This window comes from Mastacembelus armatus, chromosome 22 (assembly GCF_900324485.2).
Source record: "Mastacembelus armatus chromosome 22, fMasArm1.2, whole genome shotgun sequence".
NCBI classification, from domain to species: domain Eukaryota; kingdom Metazoa; phylum Chordata; class Actinopteri; order Synbranchiformes; family Mastacembelidae; genus Mastacembelus; species Mastacembelus armatus.
In genome coordinates, this window is record NC_046654.1 from 17704641 (window position 1) to 17720151 (window position 15511).

The window sequence follows — 15511 nt, forward strand, 5'->3', positions numbered from 1 at the left end:
TCACTTTACATGAGAGTTCCCCAAAAACATAAGTAGGCCTACTGGTCACCTAATCTAAAGGTAATGAGGAACTACTAAGTAAGTAGGCTACTCAGTATGATGTGTCACTTTACTTCAGGGTGCACAAAAAGAGTAACTAATGATGAAGAGTACTGAAAGAGTTACTACGACTTGTGCCCCACAGTGGCAGATTCAGAGTTAATCAGGAACAACTTATGAAGAAACCTAATTTTGTGTACAGTACTGTAGTGTTTATTTCTGTTGTCTGTGCTATTTGCAGCATGTCTTTATTTGGTTTTCTCTCCTTTTTCTTGTTCTAAATGTGTTGAAGCTGTTTTCTTAAGTTGTTTGTGTTTCCAATTTTTTTAACAAACTTTTATATATTATATATTATGGTCAATATATTGAGTCATCAAACACTAAATGGATACAGAAACTGGACAGAAAACGTAAATACATTGGGTCTTTTCAGTGGCATTACAGTTTTTACAGCCTTTTTGTTTGTACAAGATGAAACAATATGTCTATAGCTGTTGATTTCATTTCTGAAATCAACAAAAGAGGGTTGGTGTCCATTAAATTGAGATTTCCATAGATTTAGCAAAAAGCAAAATAAGGTTAATGAGAAAATGTACATCACATTTTCATATTTCAGTGAGATTTGTGGGGATATACAGGAGATGATGTCCTTTGTATAGTCACACAACCAAAACAAGTGGTGATGTCCTCAGCTTGACAGTCACAGATGAAGTAGCAGTTTGTGTTGATGTCCTGTTTAAACTTTAAGTAGTTCTTAGTGGGGTAAAATCTATGAATCTGTTTATGTTGCTTCTCTAACATTATTGGTGACATAAAATACTTTTGTTTCCAGTTAATCCTCTCTACATATCAGTTCCAATAAGCACAGCCACCTGGAAAAAAAGTGGGCGAATTCTTCTGTTTCTTGACATGTAGGTATAAAACAAATCTTGGCAGTCGAGGTGTCCATTAAGTTAAAAGATGGTATATGACTAAGATCCTGCCTTGTAAGATTCATAATCGTGTTTGGTCTATTTGCAAGTGTTTACTTAATTTGTAGTGCGTTGATCCCAGGGCACGTTAGTCTCGCGATATTAGTACATAGCACTGCGTTAGTCAGGTGTTTCGCCGCATATTTGAGACGTGTGATACACGTGTTACTTACTCCACACACGACGGTGTAACCGAGCATCTGTAACGTGAAACGCGTGCGACACTTTGCTCGTGACAACACCGTGCACGTGTACACCGGAAGCGTTGTTTACAAAGAGCACAGAGAGGAGCCTGAAGGGAGCCCAAACAGAACAGTACGGTCTCTTCTTGTGCTGAAAAAATACACCACTTACAAATTTCTCTGTGATCAGTAGGACTTTTGTAACAAGTGATATTCGTTGAGTATGTTTCCTATAAATGAAAAGCATTGGGATGTTAGTGGGTTAGAGTTTGTTGATAATTACTGCTCGGGGATTATTGGAATATCATTTAATACAGAAATGTTTGTTTGGGTTTTCCTTTCACATTTGGAACATGTTCTGAAACTCCTGATTTACTGTTCATTTTGAACTGATGCCAGGGTATTTACTTAAAATAAGTCTATTTTCACTCTTAGTAGTCTGTTTTCTCCTAAGCGTCATTTAATGTGGTAGTTTTCTTGAAAAGTCTTAAATTGAACTTGTTTATACCTGTGGATACCCTGAATTAGCATACAAGGTGCTGACTGTTGTTTTCTACTGTATGTGATGATTCATACTCAGAAAGTGGAACTGAAGTGACGAGCTCTCCTCTATCCACTCACCCCAACAGGTCGAGGCAGATGGCCGCCCAAACTGAGCCCGGTTCTGCTGGAGGTTTTTTCTTCTGTTAAAGGGAGTTTTTTCCTCTCCACTGTCACCAAGTGCTGCTCATAAGGGATTTGTTGGGTTTTTAGTTTTAGTTTTTGTAAAGTGCCTTGAGATGATTTCTATTGTGATTTGGTGCTATACAAATAAAACAGATATGAATTGAACTGAATTGAAGTGAATACATTACAAAATGAGCAGTTAAAACATTTGAAAATGCACCTGCATTGTTTTGTATTTTGTGACTTTTTATTGAGGGCAGCATGGTGGATTAGTGGTTAGCACTGTTGCCTCACAGCAAGAAGGTTCCTGGTTTGAAACCCATCAGGGGCCTTTCTGTGTGGAGTCTGCATGTTCTCCCTGTGCTTGTGTGGGTTTTCTCCAGGTACTCTGGTTTCCTCCCACAGTCCAAAAACATGTATGTCAGGTTGATTGGTGACTCTAAATTGCCCATAGGAGTGAGTGTGAGTGTGTGAGGTTGTTTGTCTCTATGTGGCCCTGTGATGGACTGGTGACCTGTCCAGGGTGGACCCCTGCCTTTCACCCAAAGAGAGCTGGGATAGGCTCCAGCAGATCCCTGTGACCCTGGTTAGGAATAAGCAGGTATAGAAAATGGATGGATGGACTTTTAATTGAATAAAAGACTTTCCACTCACGTATTTGCCATTGACAAGTTAAAAAACATGCTAAAATATGATCTCATCTGATGATCTCAATATTGTGTATTGTATCACCTTGTGAGACTATACACGTATTATATTCAATTCAATTCAATTCAATTTTATTTGTATAGCGCCAAATCACAATACAAATCATCTCAAGGCACTTTACAAAAACTAAAACTAAAAACCCAACAATTCCCTTATGAGCAAGCACTTGGCGACAGTGGAGAGGAAAAAACTCCCTTTAACGGAAGAAAAAAACCTCCAGCAGAACCGGGCTCAGTTTGGGCGGCCATCTGCCTCGACCGGTTGGGGTGAGTGGATAGAGCAGAGAGAAAAGAACAGCAACAATAAACAACAAATAGACACTGCAAGTTGGTGGGGCCAGTAACTGCACATCAGCGATAAACAGCTCCAGGACCAGGGACACCTGCAGAAGGTACAGAGAGAGAGAGAGAGAGAGGGAGGGAGAGAGCACAAACTAGGGGAGAGAGAGAGCACAAGGTTAGTAACATTCAATGGTGGAATATACATGAGGTGGGAGAGAAGGGGGGGGGTTAGGGTAGGGGAGCTCAGTGCACCGATGGTCCTCGGGCAGTCTAGGCCTATAGCAGCATAACTAACTAAGGGATGGTTCAGGGTTGCCTGAAGCCAGCCCTAACTATATGCTTTGTCAAAGAGGAAGGTTTTAAGTCTAGCCTTAAAAGTACAGAGAGTGTCTGCCTCCTGAACCCAGGCTGAGAGCTGGTTCCACAGGAGAGGAGCTTGATAGCTAAAGGCTCTGCCTCCCATTCTGCTTTTGAGAACTCTGGGAACCACAAGTAGGCCTGCACTCTGAGAGCGAAGTGGTCTATTGGGATAATATGGTACTATGAGGTCTTTAAGGTATGAAGGAGCTTGATTATGAAGGGATTTGTATGTGAGAAGAAGGATTTTAAATTCTATTCTATATTTTACAGGGAGCCAATGAAGAGAAGCCAATATAGGAGAAATATGATCTCTCTTGCTAGTTCCTGTCAGGACTCTGGCTGCGGCATTCTGGATTAATTGGAGGCTTTTTATTAAGATATTAGGACATCCAGATAGTAATGAGTTACAGTAATCTAGCCTTGAGGAAACAAATGCATGGACTAGTTTTTCTGCATCATTTTGAGACAGGATGTTCCTAATTTTGGAAATGTTGCGCAGGTGAAAGAATGCAGTTCTAGAAATTTGTTTTATGTGTGAGTTAAAGGACATGTCCTGGTCAAAAATAACTCCAAGGTTTTTTACAGTAGTGCTGGAGGCCAGGGCTATGCCATCTAGAGTAGCTATAATTTTAGAAAAGTTATTTCTGAGATTTTTAGGCCCAAATATAATGACTTCTGTTTTCTCCGAGTTTAAAAGTAAAAAGTTACTGGTCATCCAAGCCTTTATGTCAGTTAGACAGGCTTGAAGTCTGGTTAACTGGTTTGTGTTAACAGGTTTAATAGATAGATATAACTGAGTGTCATCCGCATAGCAGTGGTAATTAATAGAGTGCTTCCTAATGATATATCCTAAAGGAAGCATGTACAGATGTACAGAATCGGTCCTAGCACAGAACCTTGTGGAACTCCATAACTAACTTTTGTTCGTGTGGAAGGTTCATCATGGACATGAACAAACTGGAATCTGTCCGATAAATAGGATTGGAACCACTTTAACGCTGTTCCTCTGATACCAATCACATGCTCCAGTCTCTGTAATAAGATGTTGTGGTCAATGGTGTCGAATGCTGCACTAAGGTCTAGGAGGACAAGTATCGAAACAAGTCCATTATCTGAGGCTAAGAGAAGATCGTTGGTAACTTTCAACAGTGCTGTTTCTGTACTATGATGTGCTCTAAATCATGATTGGAAATCTTCAAATAGTTCATTCCTGTGTAAGTGGTCTGATAGCTGCTTAGCAACAGCTTTTTCTAGGATTTTAGAAATAAATGGCAGGTTGGATATTGGTCTATAATTAGCCAAGACTCCTGGATCAAGACTAGGCTTTTTGAGTAAAGGTTTGATTACTGCAGTCTTAAAGGCCTGTGGTACGTAGCCTGATACTAGAGATAAATTTACCAAGTCCAATAAAGATGAGTTTATTAATGGCAGGGTACCTTTAAGCAGTCTAGTCGGGATGGGGTCCAAGAGACACGTTGATGATTTCGATGAAGCAACTACTGATGTAAATTCAGAGAGATCTATAGGAGAGAAGCAGTCTAAACATAACTGAGGTCCTACAGATGATTCAAGAGCTACTGTAGTAGAAGATTCATTTGTTGCAGGTATAGGAAGCACCTGCTGAATTTTATCTCTAATAGTTGTGATTTTATTTGTAAAGAAACTCATAAATTCATCACTGCTGAGAGCTAAGGGAACACTGGGCTCAACGGAGCTGTGACTTTTTGTCAGCCTGGCTACAGTGCTGAAAAGAAACCTGGGATTGTTCTTATTTTCCTCTATTAGTGATGAATAGTATGCAGTTCTGGCTTTACGGAGAGCTTTTTTATATGTTAGTAGACTGTTTTTCCAGGCTAGAAAAATTTCCTCTAAGTTTGTGGAACGCCACTTCCTTTCCAGCCTTCGTGATGCCTGCTTTAAGGTACGAACATGTAAATTATACCATGGGGCTAGTCTTCTCTGAATCACTAACTTCTTTTTCAGAGGGGCTACAGAATCAAGCGTTTCACGCAGTGAGGTTACAGCGCTGTCAACAACATGATCAATTTGGTAGGGAGTAGGATTAAGGCAGCTGCCCTCCACTATGTTTATACTTGGCATAGATGTAAATAAAGATGGAATCATTTTCTTAAATTTATTAACAGCGTTGTCAGATAAACATCTGCTGTAGTGGAATTTTCTTCCAGACGCTGCATGATCCATCATTTTAAATTCGAAAGTTATTAAAGAATGATCTGACAAAACAGGATTTGGGGGAAAAATTATTAGATGTTCAATTTCGATGCCATAGGTCAGAACAAGATCAAGGGTGTGATTAAAACAGTGGGTGGGTTTATTAACGTTTTGAATGAAACCAATTGAATCTAATATAGAATTAAATGCAATGCTGAGGCTGTTATTTTCAACATCTACATGAATGTTAAAATCTCCCACTATAATGACTTTATCTGATCTAAGCACTAAATCAGACAGGAAGTCAGGGAATTCAGTTAAAAACTCTGAGTAAGGAACAGGTGGACGGTACAAAATGACAAGTAGAACTGGTTTTTGTGTTTTCCAGTTTGTATGTGAGAGACTAAGAGTGAGGCTCTCAAATGAGTTATAACTGTTCTGAGGATGAAAGTTTAATAATAAGTTTGACTGGAAGATTGCAGCTACTCCTCCACCTCGACCTGTGCCTCGATTATATGCCAGAAAGATGAGGAGAGCGGAGACAGAAGTGAGGGAGAAGGGATGTAACAGTAGAGACAGAAACAAACAGAAAAACAGGTGCAATAACCAATAATCAATAAGATGAAGGGGGAGAAGAGATAGCATTAACATCTTTCAGCCATAAAATGTGTATCAATTTCAGTGATCCTGGACTTAAATTACTTGGTATTGGATTGAGATTTTGGCGTTGCTATTAAATCACTTCTTAATTTAACTTTTATATTCTGTTTCTCTGTCATTTTGTTTTTATTTTAGATCTTTTATTTTCAGCCCCCTTTCCTCGTTGATGTTTTTATTTAATTTGGATTTAGGTTTCCTCCTTCTTGTTTATCTTCCAGACAGAACTAAAAATATGAGTCTTCATGTCTTACAGAAACAACTGAGATGCTGCAGTGTAGCTGTGTTCCTCAGCATCATACTGACGGTATGCAATCATTTTTAACGCGCCATGTAAGTATAATATGATTGTGCCAACCAAATATGAATAGAAATCCAAGCATGAGCACTTTTCATCTTTTACACTTGGCGAGGTGAGGCAGGTGACACATTAGTGTAATTTAATCATGACAGAAGAATTTGCTTGCTTTGCAAAGACAGCTGAGACCATGTGTATATTTGTTTCGTTCTCTCCCGCTCATGTCATTCTCATGTGCTGGGAATGACTCCTAAGTTCAGTTAAATTCAATTTAGTTCATTTGTAGAGAGAGAGGGAGAAAGCACAAACTAGGGGAGAGAGAGAGAGAGAGCACAAGGTTAGTGACAAAGTTCCACTCCATTGCAGCTCACAGTGAATTTTACACTTAAATAGTTGTGGCCCTTTATTTTTTCCTTCAGGTTTCAGTGAGAGAGTGAGAGTGCAGGCTTTGCTACTCTGCTGTAAGAACTGCATTTCAAGAACTCGCTTATTGTGAGTGAACATGAGTGAATGTGCTGTGTAAAGCAGAACAGCTCCTAACCCAACAAAGGTAAATAAAGGGGAATTAATTTCAGTCTTGTGAAGGCACTGAGACCAACAAAGTGGTGAAAGGCTAATTAAGCAATAAACATTGAGAAATATGGATGAGGCTGTAAAAATGATTCTCAGATACCATGTGTTCACCTACTCTGCAGTGTTTTCAGTTGCATAGTTGATATTAAATTTTATAAGTATTACATGTTTTGATGAAAATGTTCTCAATCCTTTGTATAACTTTCAGAAGATAAGTAAGCCAGGGCTATTAGTCAGCAGAGAACGGCATCTAGAGAACACATTCAAATGAAATAGGAGAATTAATTGCAAATAAATGTGTTATCGAGTAGGAATAACACTTTAATTATAAGGTACTTTAGAAACTGACACAAAGTGCCATACACCATATCCACCACATTAATTAAATGAACACCGAAGGAAACAGATTAAATAATTGTCAAATACAATAAAAAAAAATCAAAGAGCTATAAAAATAATGAATAGGGCCTAAGTCACGCTGGTCCAAAAGCCAGAGAACAGAGATGAGTTTTGAGTGGAGTTTTAAACATGGATAGTGTAGGGGCCTGTGTAACGTACAGAGGCAATTTGTTCCACAACCTTGGGGCAGCAACAGAGAAGGCTTTATCTCCTCTGAGCTTTCTCCTTGTTTTCTATACGTCGAGGAGCGGGTGATCAGCTGATCTAAGTGAACAGGCAGGACTATAAGGGTAGAGAAGTTCAGTACGGTAATGGCAAGACCATTTAAAGCTTTAAAGACAAACAACGAAACACAGGGAACCATGGGAGTGTAGCCAGGATCAGTGTAATGTGCTCATCTTTCTGTGCTCCAGTTAGAAGACCGACATACAACTACAGTAAGATAAGTTAATAAAGAGTCGATGTAAGCAGACATAAAAACATAGAAGGACAGACAGAGTAATGTGATATTTTCTGTCCATATTGGATTGCAATTGACAGAAGAGAATCCTACAAACATACACAGCCTACTTTCAATAAAATGACAAAACTGTACAGCATTACTGTACACACTACATCCACATACATATACATACATACTGTAGATAGACATGAATGCTGGTTGCTATAATTGTTTCTCCTGCCTATACTGCAGGTATTTCAACAGTGTTTATGTACACATAGAGAGGCTTTGAAACTAAACTTTGGAGCATATCCACTTAATTTGTCTTAATTATACTCCTGAAGCTTCACATGATCTTCAGCTGCACTTTAGAGTGTATTTTCTTTCTTTTTCTATGTTAACTTTCTATGCATGTAAATTACTGAATTTTCAATTTATTGTTTTTATAATGTGAAACAAATTATAGCATCAACTACTGAACAAAAAATGTGTCTGAACAGTGGCTCATTTCAGCGCATCATATGGCGTATTTCCATCCGGCAGTAAACCACCTGGCTGTCCTTCAGTACTGAGATGACCACAGATATTGCTGACAGTGATGTTCTTGGTAGAACGACTGAAGCAATGAACTAAATCAGAGTGCAATACTGTGTGACTTTGAGCGGAGAGGAAGGACAAAGGAGACAAAATCCCTGAGTGCTGATGTAGATTTAAGGGTTGAAGCCAAGGGTACATATGGCTGACAGCTGCAAAAAGCTATAAATGTTGGAGTCATCAGTGTCCAGTGAGGCTAATCTGACTAAAGATCACTACTTCAGCTCAGACGCAGTTTAACAGAGGCCGTGATTTATATTAAAATAAGTTCAGTTGAGATAGAAGTTTCTGTTGTTCACAGTTGTGGCATCCTTTGGAGGGCAGCTTGGATATTTGGTGTTTTCATTGATCTGCATATTGTTGTCTGTGCTGATAACACACAAAGATACGGTCAATGAAGGTGACTGCAGCAACAGAGAGAGAGAGAGAGAGAGCATAAAAACACAGTATGAGTGAAGGTTTACTGATATATAGGCTGAACAGAGATGTGAAGTATAACCTGTTAACAGCCCCATCAGAGGTGTAGGCTATGTCAATCCTAAATTAAAAGATGAAACCCAGGTGCAAACCTCTTACTGTCAGTTTTATTCTTCTTTATTTAAACACCATCAATACTCATCGTTGAATGACTTTGTGTGAATTCAGCACCTTGTCAGGATTTTTATTGACTCACTGTTGTTGGCCCAGGTCCATCACATAACGCAGATGATCCAAACAGCCAGAGGCCTCTCTTTGGATGCAGCAATTAACCCTTTTGACCCTGTGGGAGTGCCCGCAAGCTTATTTGCATATCTATTTTTAAATGCCTGTGGAATTGCCGAACAAATAAGATACGGACTTGTTCTATAGTAGGTCATGAAGAGTTAAATTACTTTCTGAAAGAAAATACAACAATGTGATTAAAAAAAGACTCCTGGATCAATAGCAGATGAAGTCCACAACAGGACCATAGGCTTGGAGACAGCATTGATGACATTTTCAACTACAGGACACTAATATCTAAAAAGATTTCAAAACTTGCCATAAATGCAAGAATGAGTGCAACTTCCTGTTTTACTGTCAGACTTACAGAGCTATTCATGCATTAGTTATGATTTAAAATCATTTTGTCTTTTTTTTTGCTGAGCTTTGAAAGAAAAAATATATTATCTTATTAAAATTAAATACTGAATTCAAAAGCAATACAATGCACCATCAGTAAACTAGTTTTACTATATAATGGTTGTCAATGTGTTTCAATATATTTCTATTTTCCAGTAATTAGCAGTCGCCCTGCACTCTCAATTAAAGCAAAGATTCGAATGTGAATTTAGAATTTAGAGAACAGTCTGAGATGTAAATATGAGTTTTGTGATGGATTTTACTGACATTTTACAGAGCGAACAACAAGAAGAGTTGCTTCTTTTTACAGTTTAGTTTGTAGCTAACTTTTCTTTTTGCTCATGGTGAATGGTGAACCACACTCAACCCTAATATATGTGCCAGTCAATACTGTCTCCGCTCCAAAGCCATGAATGAGGGTGTGACTTTACAGATTAATGACATTTCCTCCTGCAAGACTCTCTGGACCACTTGTTTGAGAGGCTTCAGTTACTGTTTTGTCTCAGATCGATGTGCTGTTGCTGCTGGTAGAACTTGGTGAACTTATTGAAGATGTTAGTAACAGGCAGAGCTACAATCAGCAGTCCACAGATGATGCACAGGGTTCCTATCAGCTTCCCGGCAGGTGTAACGGGGAAGGTGTCCCCGTAGCCCACTGTTGTCATGCTAATGGTGGCCCACCACCAGCCAATAGGGACAGTCTGAAGCTCTGACTCCTGAGATTCTTTCTCTACAAAATAAATGAGAGCAGAGAACATGGAAATGCCCACAGACAAAAAAAGCACCAGTAGCCCAACTTCCTGAGAGCTGTGTCGCAGCGTGGCACCAAGGGAGCGAAGGCCAGCTGAATGGCGAGCCAGCTTCAGGATGCGAAAGACTCGCATCAACCTTAAGATCTGTACCACCTTGCCCACATTCACCAGGTCTGTGCTTTCACTTTCCGCCGTCATGTCATAGAATATAGTAACATAGAATGGCATCACTGACATTAAATCGATAATATTGAGAGGGCTGCACAAGAACTTCCTGGCAGATGGTGCAACAGCCAAACGAAGAAGAAACTCTGCAGAGAAGAACAGGACACAGAGGTGCTCAAAGAAAGTCAGCACTGGGTTTTCAATTTCTTTTTCATTGCCGTCCACCTGATGGAAGTCTGGCATGCTGTTGATGCACATGGCTACAATGGAGATGATGACCACACTCAGAGATGCTATAGCCATCGCTTTGGCTGCAGCAGAGTAACCTGGATTTTCAAGGCGATTCCAAACATTCCTGCGGAGGTCTGCACACCAGGAGCCTTCAAACATGTCCGTGTTCTGGTCCAAAGCTGACAGCTCCTCAGTGGAAGAGCCTGAGCTGTGAAGCTGCAGTTCATTGCTTCTCTGATCCCAGTACTTGTCCTCAATAAGCTCCATCAGCTCATGGAGTTTGTTGCTACAGCAGAGGTCGAGGTGGCACTCCTTGATGCCCCAGTACTCTATCTCTTGGAAGAATGAGACTACACATAATCCCTCCACCAGGTAGATTTTGCCAGTGAGGTAAAAGTTGAGAATGTAACAGAAAAAAAGTGGACTGCGGTCAAAAAAATACTCAATTTCAGAGGGACTGAAGTCATCACACAGCTCCAGGATTGCTTCTTTGGAGCTGCAACACAGAAGACGCCCCAGGCGTGTCTGTGGGAAGCGTTTCAGAACAGTGTGCTCCATTCGCTGTTTGAAACCTCCAACGTTGACCTTAATAAAGGAATCATCAGGGCTGTGCTGATGGAAGATCTGTCCGTACACCATGATGTAGCTACAGGCTGGTCCCAATGCTCCCAATAGACATGAAAATATCCTGTCACATTTCTCTTGGTCTTAGCCTTTACCTGCCGCCTGCTCTGCTCCGAGCTCTTAAACCAGCAGCACTGTTTTATATGTCCTGCGTTACGCACGGCAACATAAGCTGTCAGACAGCACTGAAATGGGAAGCCAGGGTTAGATTTGTTAGAGCAGGAAAAAAAAGTTGCTACCCAAGTTAATGATCTTCAATGATGAGACAAGTATTAAAGGCAAAGAGCGGAGACTTGTGCGCTGGTTAAAATGACACCGGGAAACACGTTTCATCTAAACCAGCGGACAAAACAATGAGTTTACTCTGAGCAGCAGAATAAGATGTCACATAAGTCCTTATAGGCGCACAGGCTGGGCCAGGCGATTACAGCTGCTTACCCGGTTCGGCGGGGGAAGGTCCTGTGTCTGGTTCTGATGGCTCAGTCCGGAGTGCACAGTGGTCAGAACGGCTGGTCCGCCCTCCCACTGTCGAGTACATTTGAACTTTTCATGTGTGGTGGACTCTTCAGTGCTGGGCTGGGCGCAGAAAAACCCTTTTGGGGTTTTATATTAACCTTCAGAGAGCAGTAACATTTCAATCCGTGTATGGGGACAGGACAATTAAATCAATGATGTTAATAATATATAGGTTAATATCCGCTCAATAGACTGTACCAAACAACTGGACCCTACTGCAGAATAACACAAATCCGTTTCCAAAGGTTACAGCCTGGCCTCTCATCAAATAAATTGCCTAAGCATGTATACATTTAAGCACAGAGGAGCTGCTGTAGGCTGTATTTTGTATATATATATATATATACAGTGGGTACGGAAAGTATTCAGACCCCTTTAAATTTTTCACTCTTTGTGTCATTGCAGCCATTTGCCAAAATCAAAAAAGTTCATTTTATTTCTCATTAATGTACACTCAGCACCCCATCTTGACAGAAAAAAACAGAAATGTAGAAATTTTTGCAAATTTATTAAAAAAGAAAAACTGAAATATCACATGGTCATAAGTATTCAGACCCTTTGCAGTAACACTCATATTTAACTCACATGCTGTCCATTTCTTCTGATCCTCTTTGAGATGGTTCTGCTCCTTCATTGGAGTCCAGCTGTGTTTAATTAAACTGATTGGACTTGATTAGGAAAGGCACACACCTGTCTATATAAGACCTTACAGCTCACAGTGCATGTCAGAGCAAATGAGAATCATGAGGTCGAAGGAACTGCCCAAGGAGCTCAGAGACAGAATTGTGGCAAGGCACAGATCTGGCCAAGGTTACAAAAGAATTTCTGCAGCACTCAAGGTTCCTAAGAGCACAGTGGCCTCCATAATCCTCAAATGGAAAAAGTTTGGGACGACCAGAACTCTTCCTAGACCTGGCCGTCCAGCCAAACTGAGCAATCGTGGGAGAAGAGCCTTGGTGAGAGAGGTAAAGAAGAACCCAAAGATCACTGTGGCTGAGCTCCAGAGATGCAGTAGGGAGATGGGAGAAAGTTCCACAAAGGCAACTATCACTGCAGCCCTCCACCAGTCGGGGCTTTATGGCAGAGTGGCCCGACGGAAGCCTCTCCTCAGTGAAAGACACATGAAAGCCTGCATAGAGTTTGCCAAAAAACACATGAAGGACTCCCAGACTATGAGAAATAAGATTCTCTGGTCTGATGAGGCCAAGATTTAACCTTTTGGCGTTAATTCTAAGCGGTATGTGTGGAGAAAACCAGGCACTGCTCATCACCTGCCCAATACAATCCCTACAGTGAAACATGGTGGTGGGAGCATCATGTTGTGGGGGTGTTTTTCAGCTGCAGGGACAGGACGACTGGTTGCAATTGAAGGAAAGATGAATGCGGCCAAGTACAGAGATATCCTGGAAGAAAACCTCTTCCAGAGTGCTCAGGACCTCAGACTGGGCCGAAGGTTCACCTTTCAACAGGACAATGACCCTAAGCACACAGCTAAAATAACAAAGGAGTGACTTCGGAACAACTCTGTGACCGTTCTTGACTGGCCCAGCCAGAGCCCTGACCTAAACCCAATTGAGCATCTCTGGAGAGACCTGAAAATGGCTGTCCACCAACGTTCACCATCCAACCTGACAGAACTGGAGAGGATCTGCAAGGAAGAATGGCAGAGGATCCCCAAATCCAGGTGTGAAAAACTTGTTGCATCATTCCCAAGAAGACTCATGGCTGTACTAGCTCAAAAGGGTGCTTCTACTCAATACTGAGCACAGGGTCTGAATACTTATGACCATGTGATATTTCAGTTTTTCTTTTTTAATAAATTTGCAAAAATTTCTACATTTCTGTTTTTTTCTGTCAAGATGGGGTGCTGAGTGTACATTAATGAGAAATAAAATGAACTTTTTTGATTTTGGCAAATGGCTGCAATGACACAAAGAGTGAAAAATTTAAAGGGGTCTGAATACTTTCCGTACCCACTGTATATACAAAATACAGCCAATCATCTGCCTCCATTTAACCCTATCCTCTGTATCCTCCTCACCCACACCAACTATCCTCATGTCCTCCATCACTACATCCAAGAACCTCCTCTTTGGTCTTCCTCTAGGCCTCCTTCCTGGCAGCTCTAACCTCAGCATCCTTTTACCAATGTATTCACTGTCCCTCCTCTGAACATGTCCAAACCATAATGCAGCCATTTTGAAAACAGTCAAAAAACATGGTGTGATGATAGCACAGAGAGGGAAGGTTGTCAGGACTGAAGGAGTGGAACTCCCAGAAGGCAGCATAGCAGATGTAGAGGAAAGCTACAAGTATCTTGGAATCCCACAGGCAAATGGGAACCAAGAAGAAGCCGCAAGGAAAGCAGCCACAGCCAAACAGGCAAGTCCTAAGAAGTCAGCTAAATGGAAAGAACAAGGTCAAGACAAGAACAAGATGTCAAGACAAGGAAGTTCCTCCCAATGCAAGGAGGGTTTCACCCAAATTCAACATCCTGAGACTGGGTAAGGAATGAGATGGGGACAAGGGCAGTGTTGGATTAATGAGCACTGAAGGGAGAAGAGCAAGATCACTGATCCTAGGTGATTTTACTGGATGCTTTCCCCTCCACCATAAAACAGATGCATCAAGATGTTGGGTGTGTGGTGTTTTTCCCAAGGAGGAGTGAATTTCACTGGCTGTGAACATTTTTGTTAATGAAATTGACATGACCAAAATCAGTTCCTTGTTTTGAAGCAGTTTGCATACAGAATGATACAAATGGTCTTCACCACTACATGTTCACCATGTAGCCTTGAAAAATACTGGTTGGTGAGACATGTAGGACGTCAACATCATAATGTTCTGAAATGTCTAAGGGAGAGTTTCTCTGTGTAAGGGCTTAGAGAATACAGGTAACACGGTTTATTTTGACAAAATACACATTTTTATGAGTAGTTTAGTTCGTGACTCTGTATTAACATTTTCTAAAGAGCCACTTTGTCCACACAGTTTGAGTGTTTTGTTCATCAGACTTTATTTGTCTCCCCTTGTTGCTGTCTCTCCATTGTGTTTCTGGGTTTGACATTTTTAGGTTTAGCACTTGCTGAGCCATGCTGTCATCTCAAACATGAGCTAAACCTTGTTCATTGTGTGTGTGAGCTGGTTGTGTAGTGGTAGAGCTTTTGTTGCTGCAGAATTTGAGTTCAGCTCACAGCAAAAATTGGGCAGATATTTTGGAGAAATAAATATTTGGCAGACCACTATCACTTTACTGTCAGTTTAATGAGCAACTAACCCTGTTAATCAATTATCACTCACTCCTGTCTTTCCTCCCAGGACTCAATGAATAAATGGATCTAGGCACCAACACCAGGGGGCACCACAATACCAACAAAGGTTAACAGTAGCCTTTAGACTGCACAAATAATTACCAGCAGTGACCAGAAGCTACATGTAGTCACCTGTTTGTGAAAGAACCCAGGTATATTGGGTGGGGCCAGGTGCCACTGTTGCGTGAAGGAGCGACTGCTTGAGGGTCTAATATTAAATGTCATATAAGTCGACGTGTGGGGTCTCACCTGGAGTTGGGAGGCAGAGCATGTTGTGATGAAGGAGTGCTGCAGGTCAGGGGAAGGGAGTGGGATGTGGAGGAGAAAGATACGAACAAGGTGAGGAGCTGACTCACCATCCATCGGATAATACCTGAACACCCTCAGACAACTGAAGTAACTGAACAAAAAAACTACTGAAATCATATCTATAAATGTGTTTATTCAGCACAGTCTAATTTAGTTCATT

At 40.9% G+C, this 15511-nt stretch overlaps 1 protein-coding gene and 1 long non-coding RNA gene across 2 annotated transcripts; one reads left to right on the forward strand and one right to left on the reverse strand.

The window, feature by feature from the left end:
- The first annotated feature begins 1209 nt into the window (after window positions 1–1209).
- On the forward strand, window positions 1210–15375 carry LOC113130212 (uncharacterized). Its single transcript, XR_003295672.1, has 3 exons — window positions 1210–1325; window positions 6293–6369; window positions 15050–15375. It is a non-coding gene; the product is annotated as an uncharacterized LOC113130212 (long non-coding RNA).
- Window positions 9929–11230, reverse strand: LOC113130205 (potassium voltage-gated channel subfamily S member 3-like). Its single transcript, XM_026306618.1, has one exon. It carries the CDS (start codon window positions 11228–11230, stop codon window positions 9929–9931), a length of 1302 nt encoding a protein of 433 aa, XP_026162403.1.
- Window positions 15376–15511: the final 136 nt, after the last annotated feature.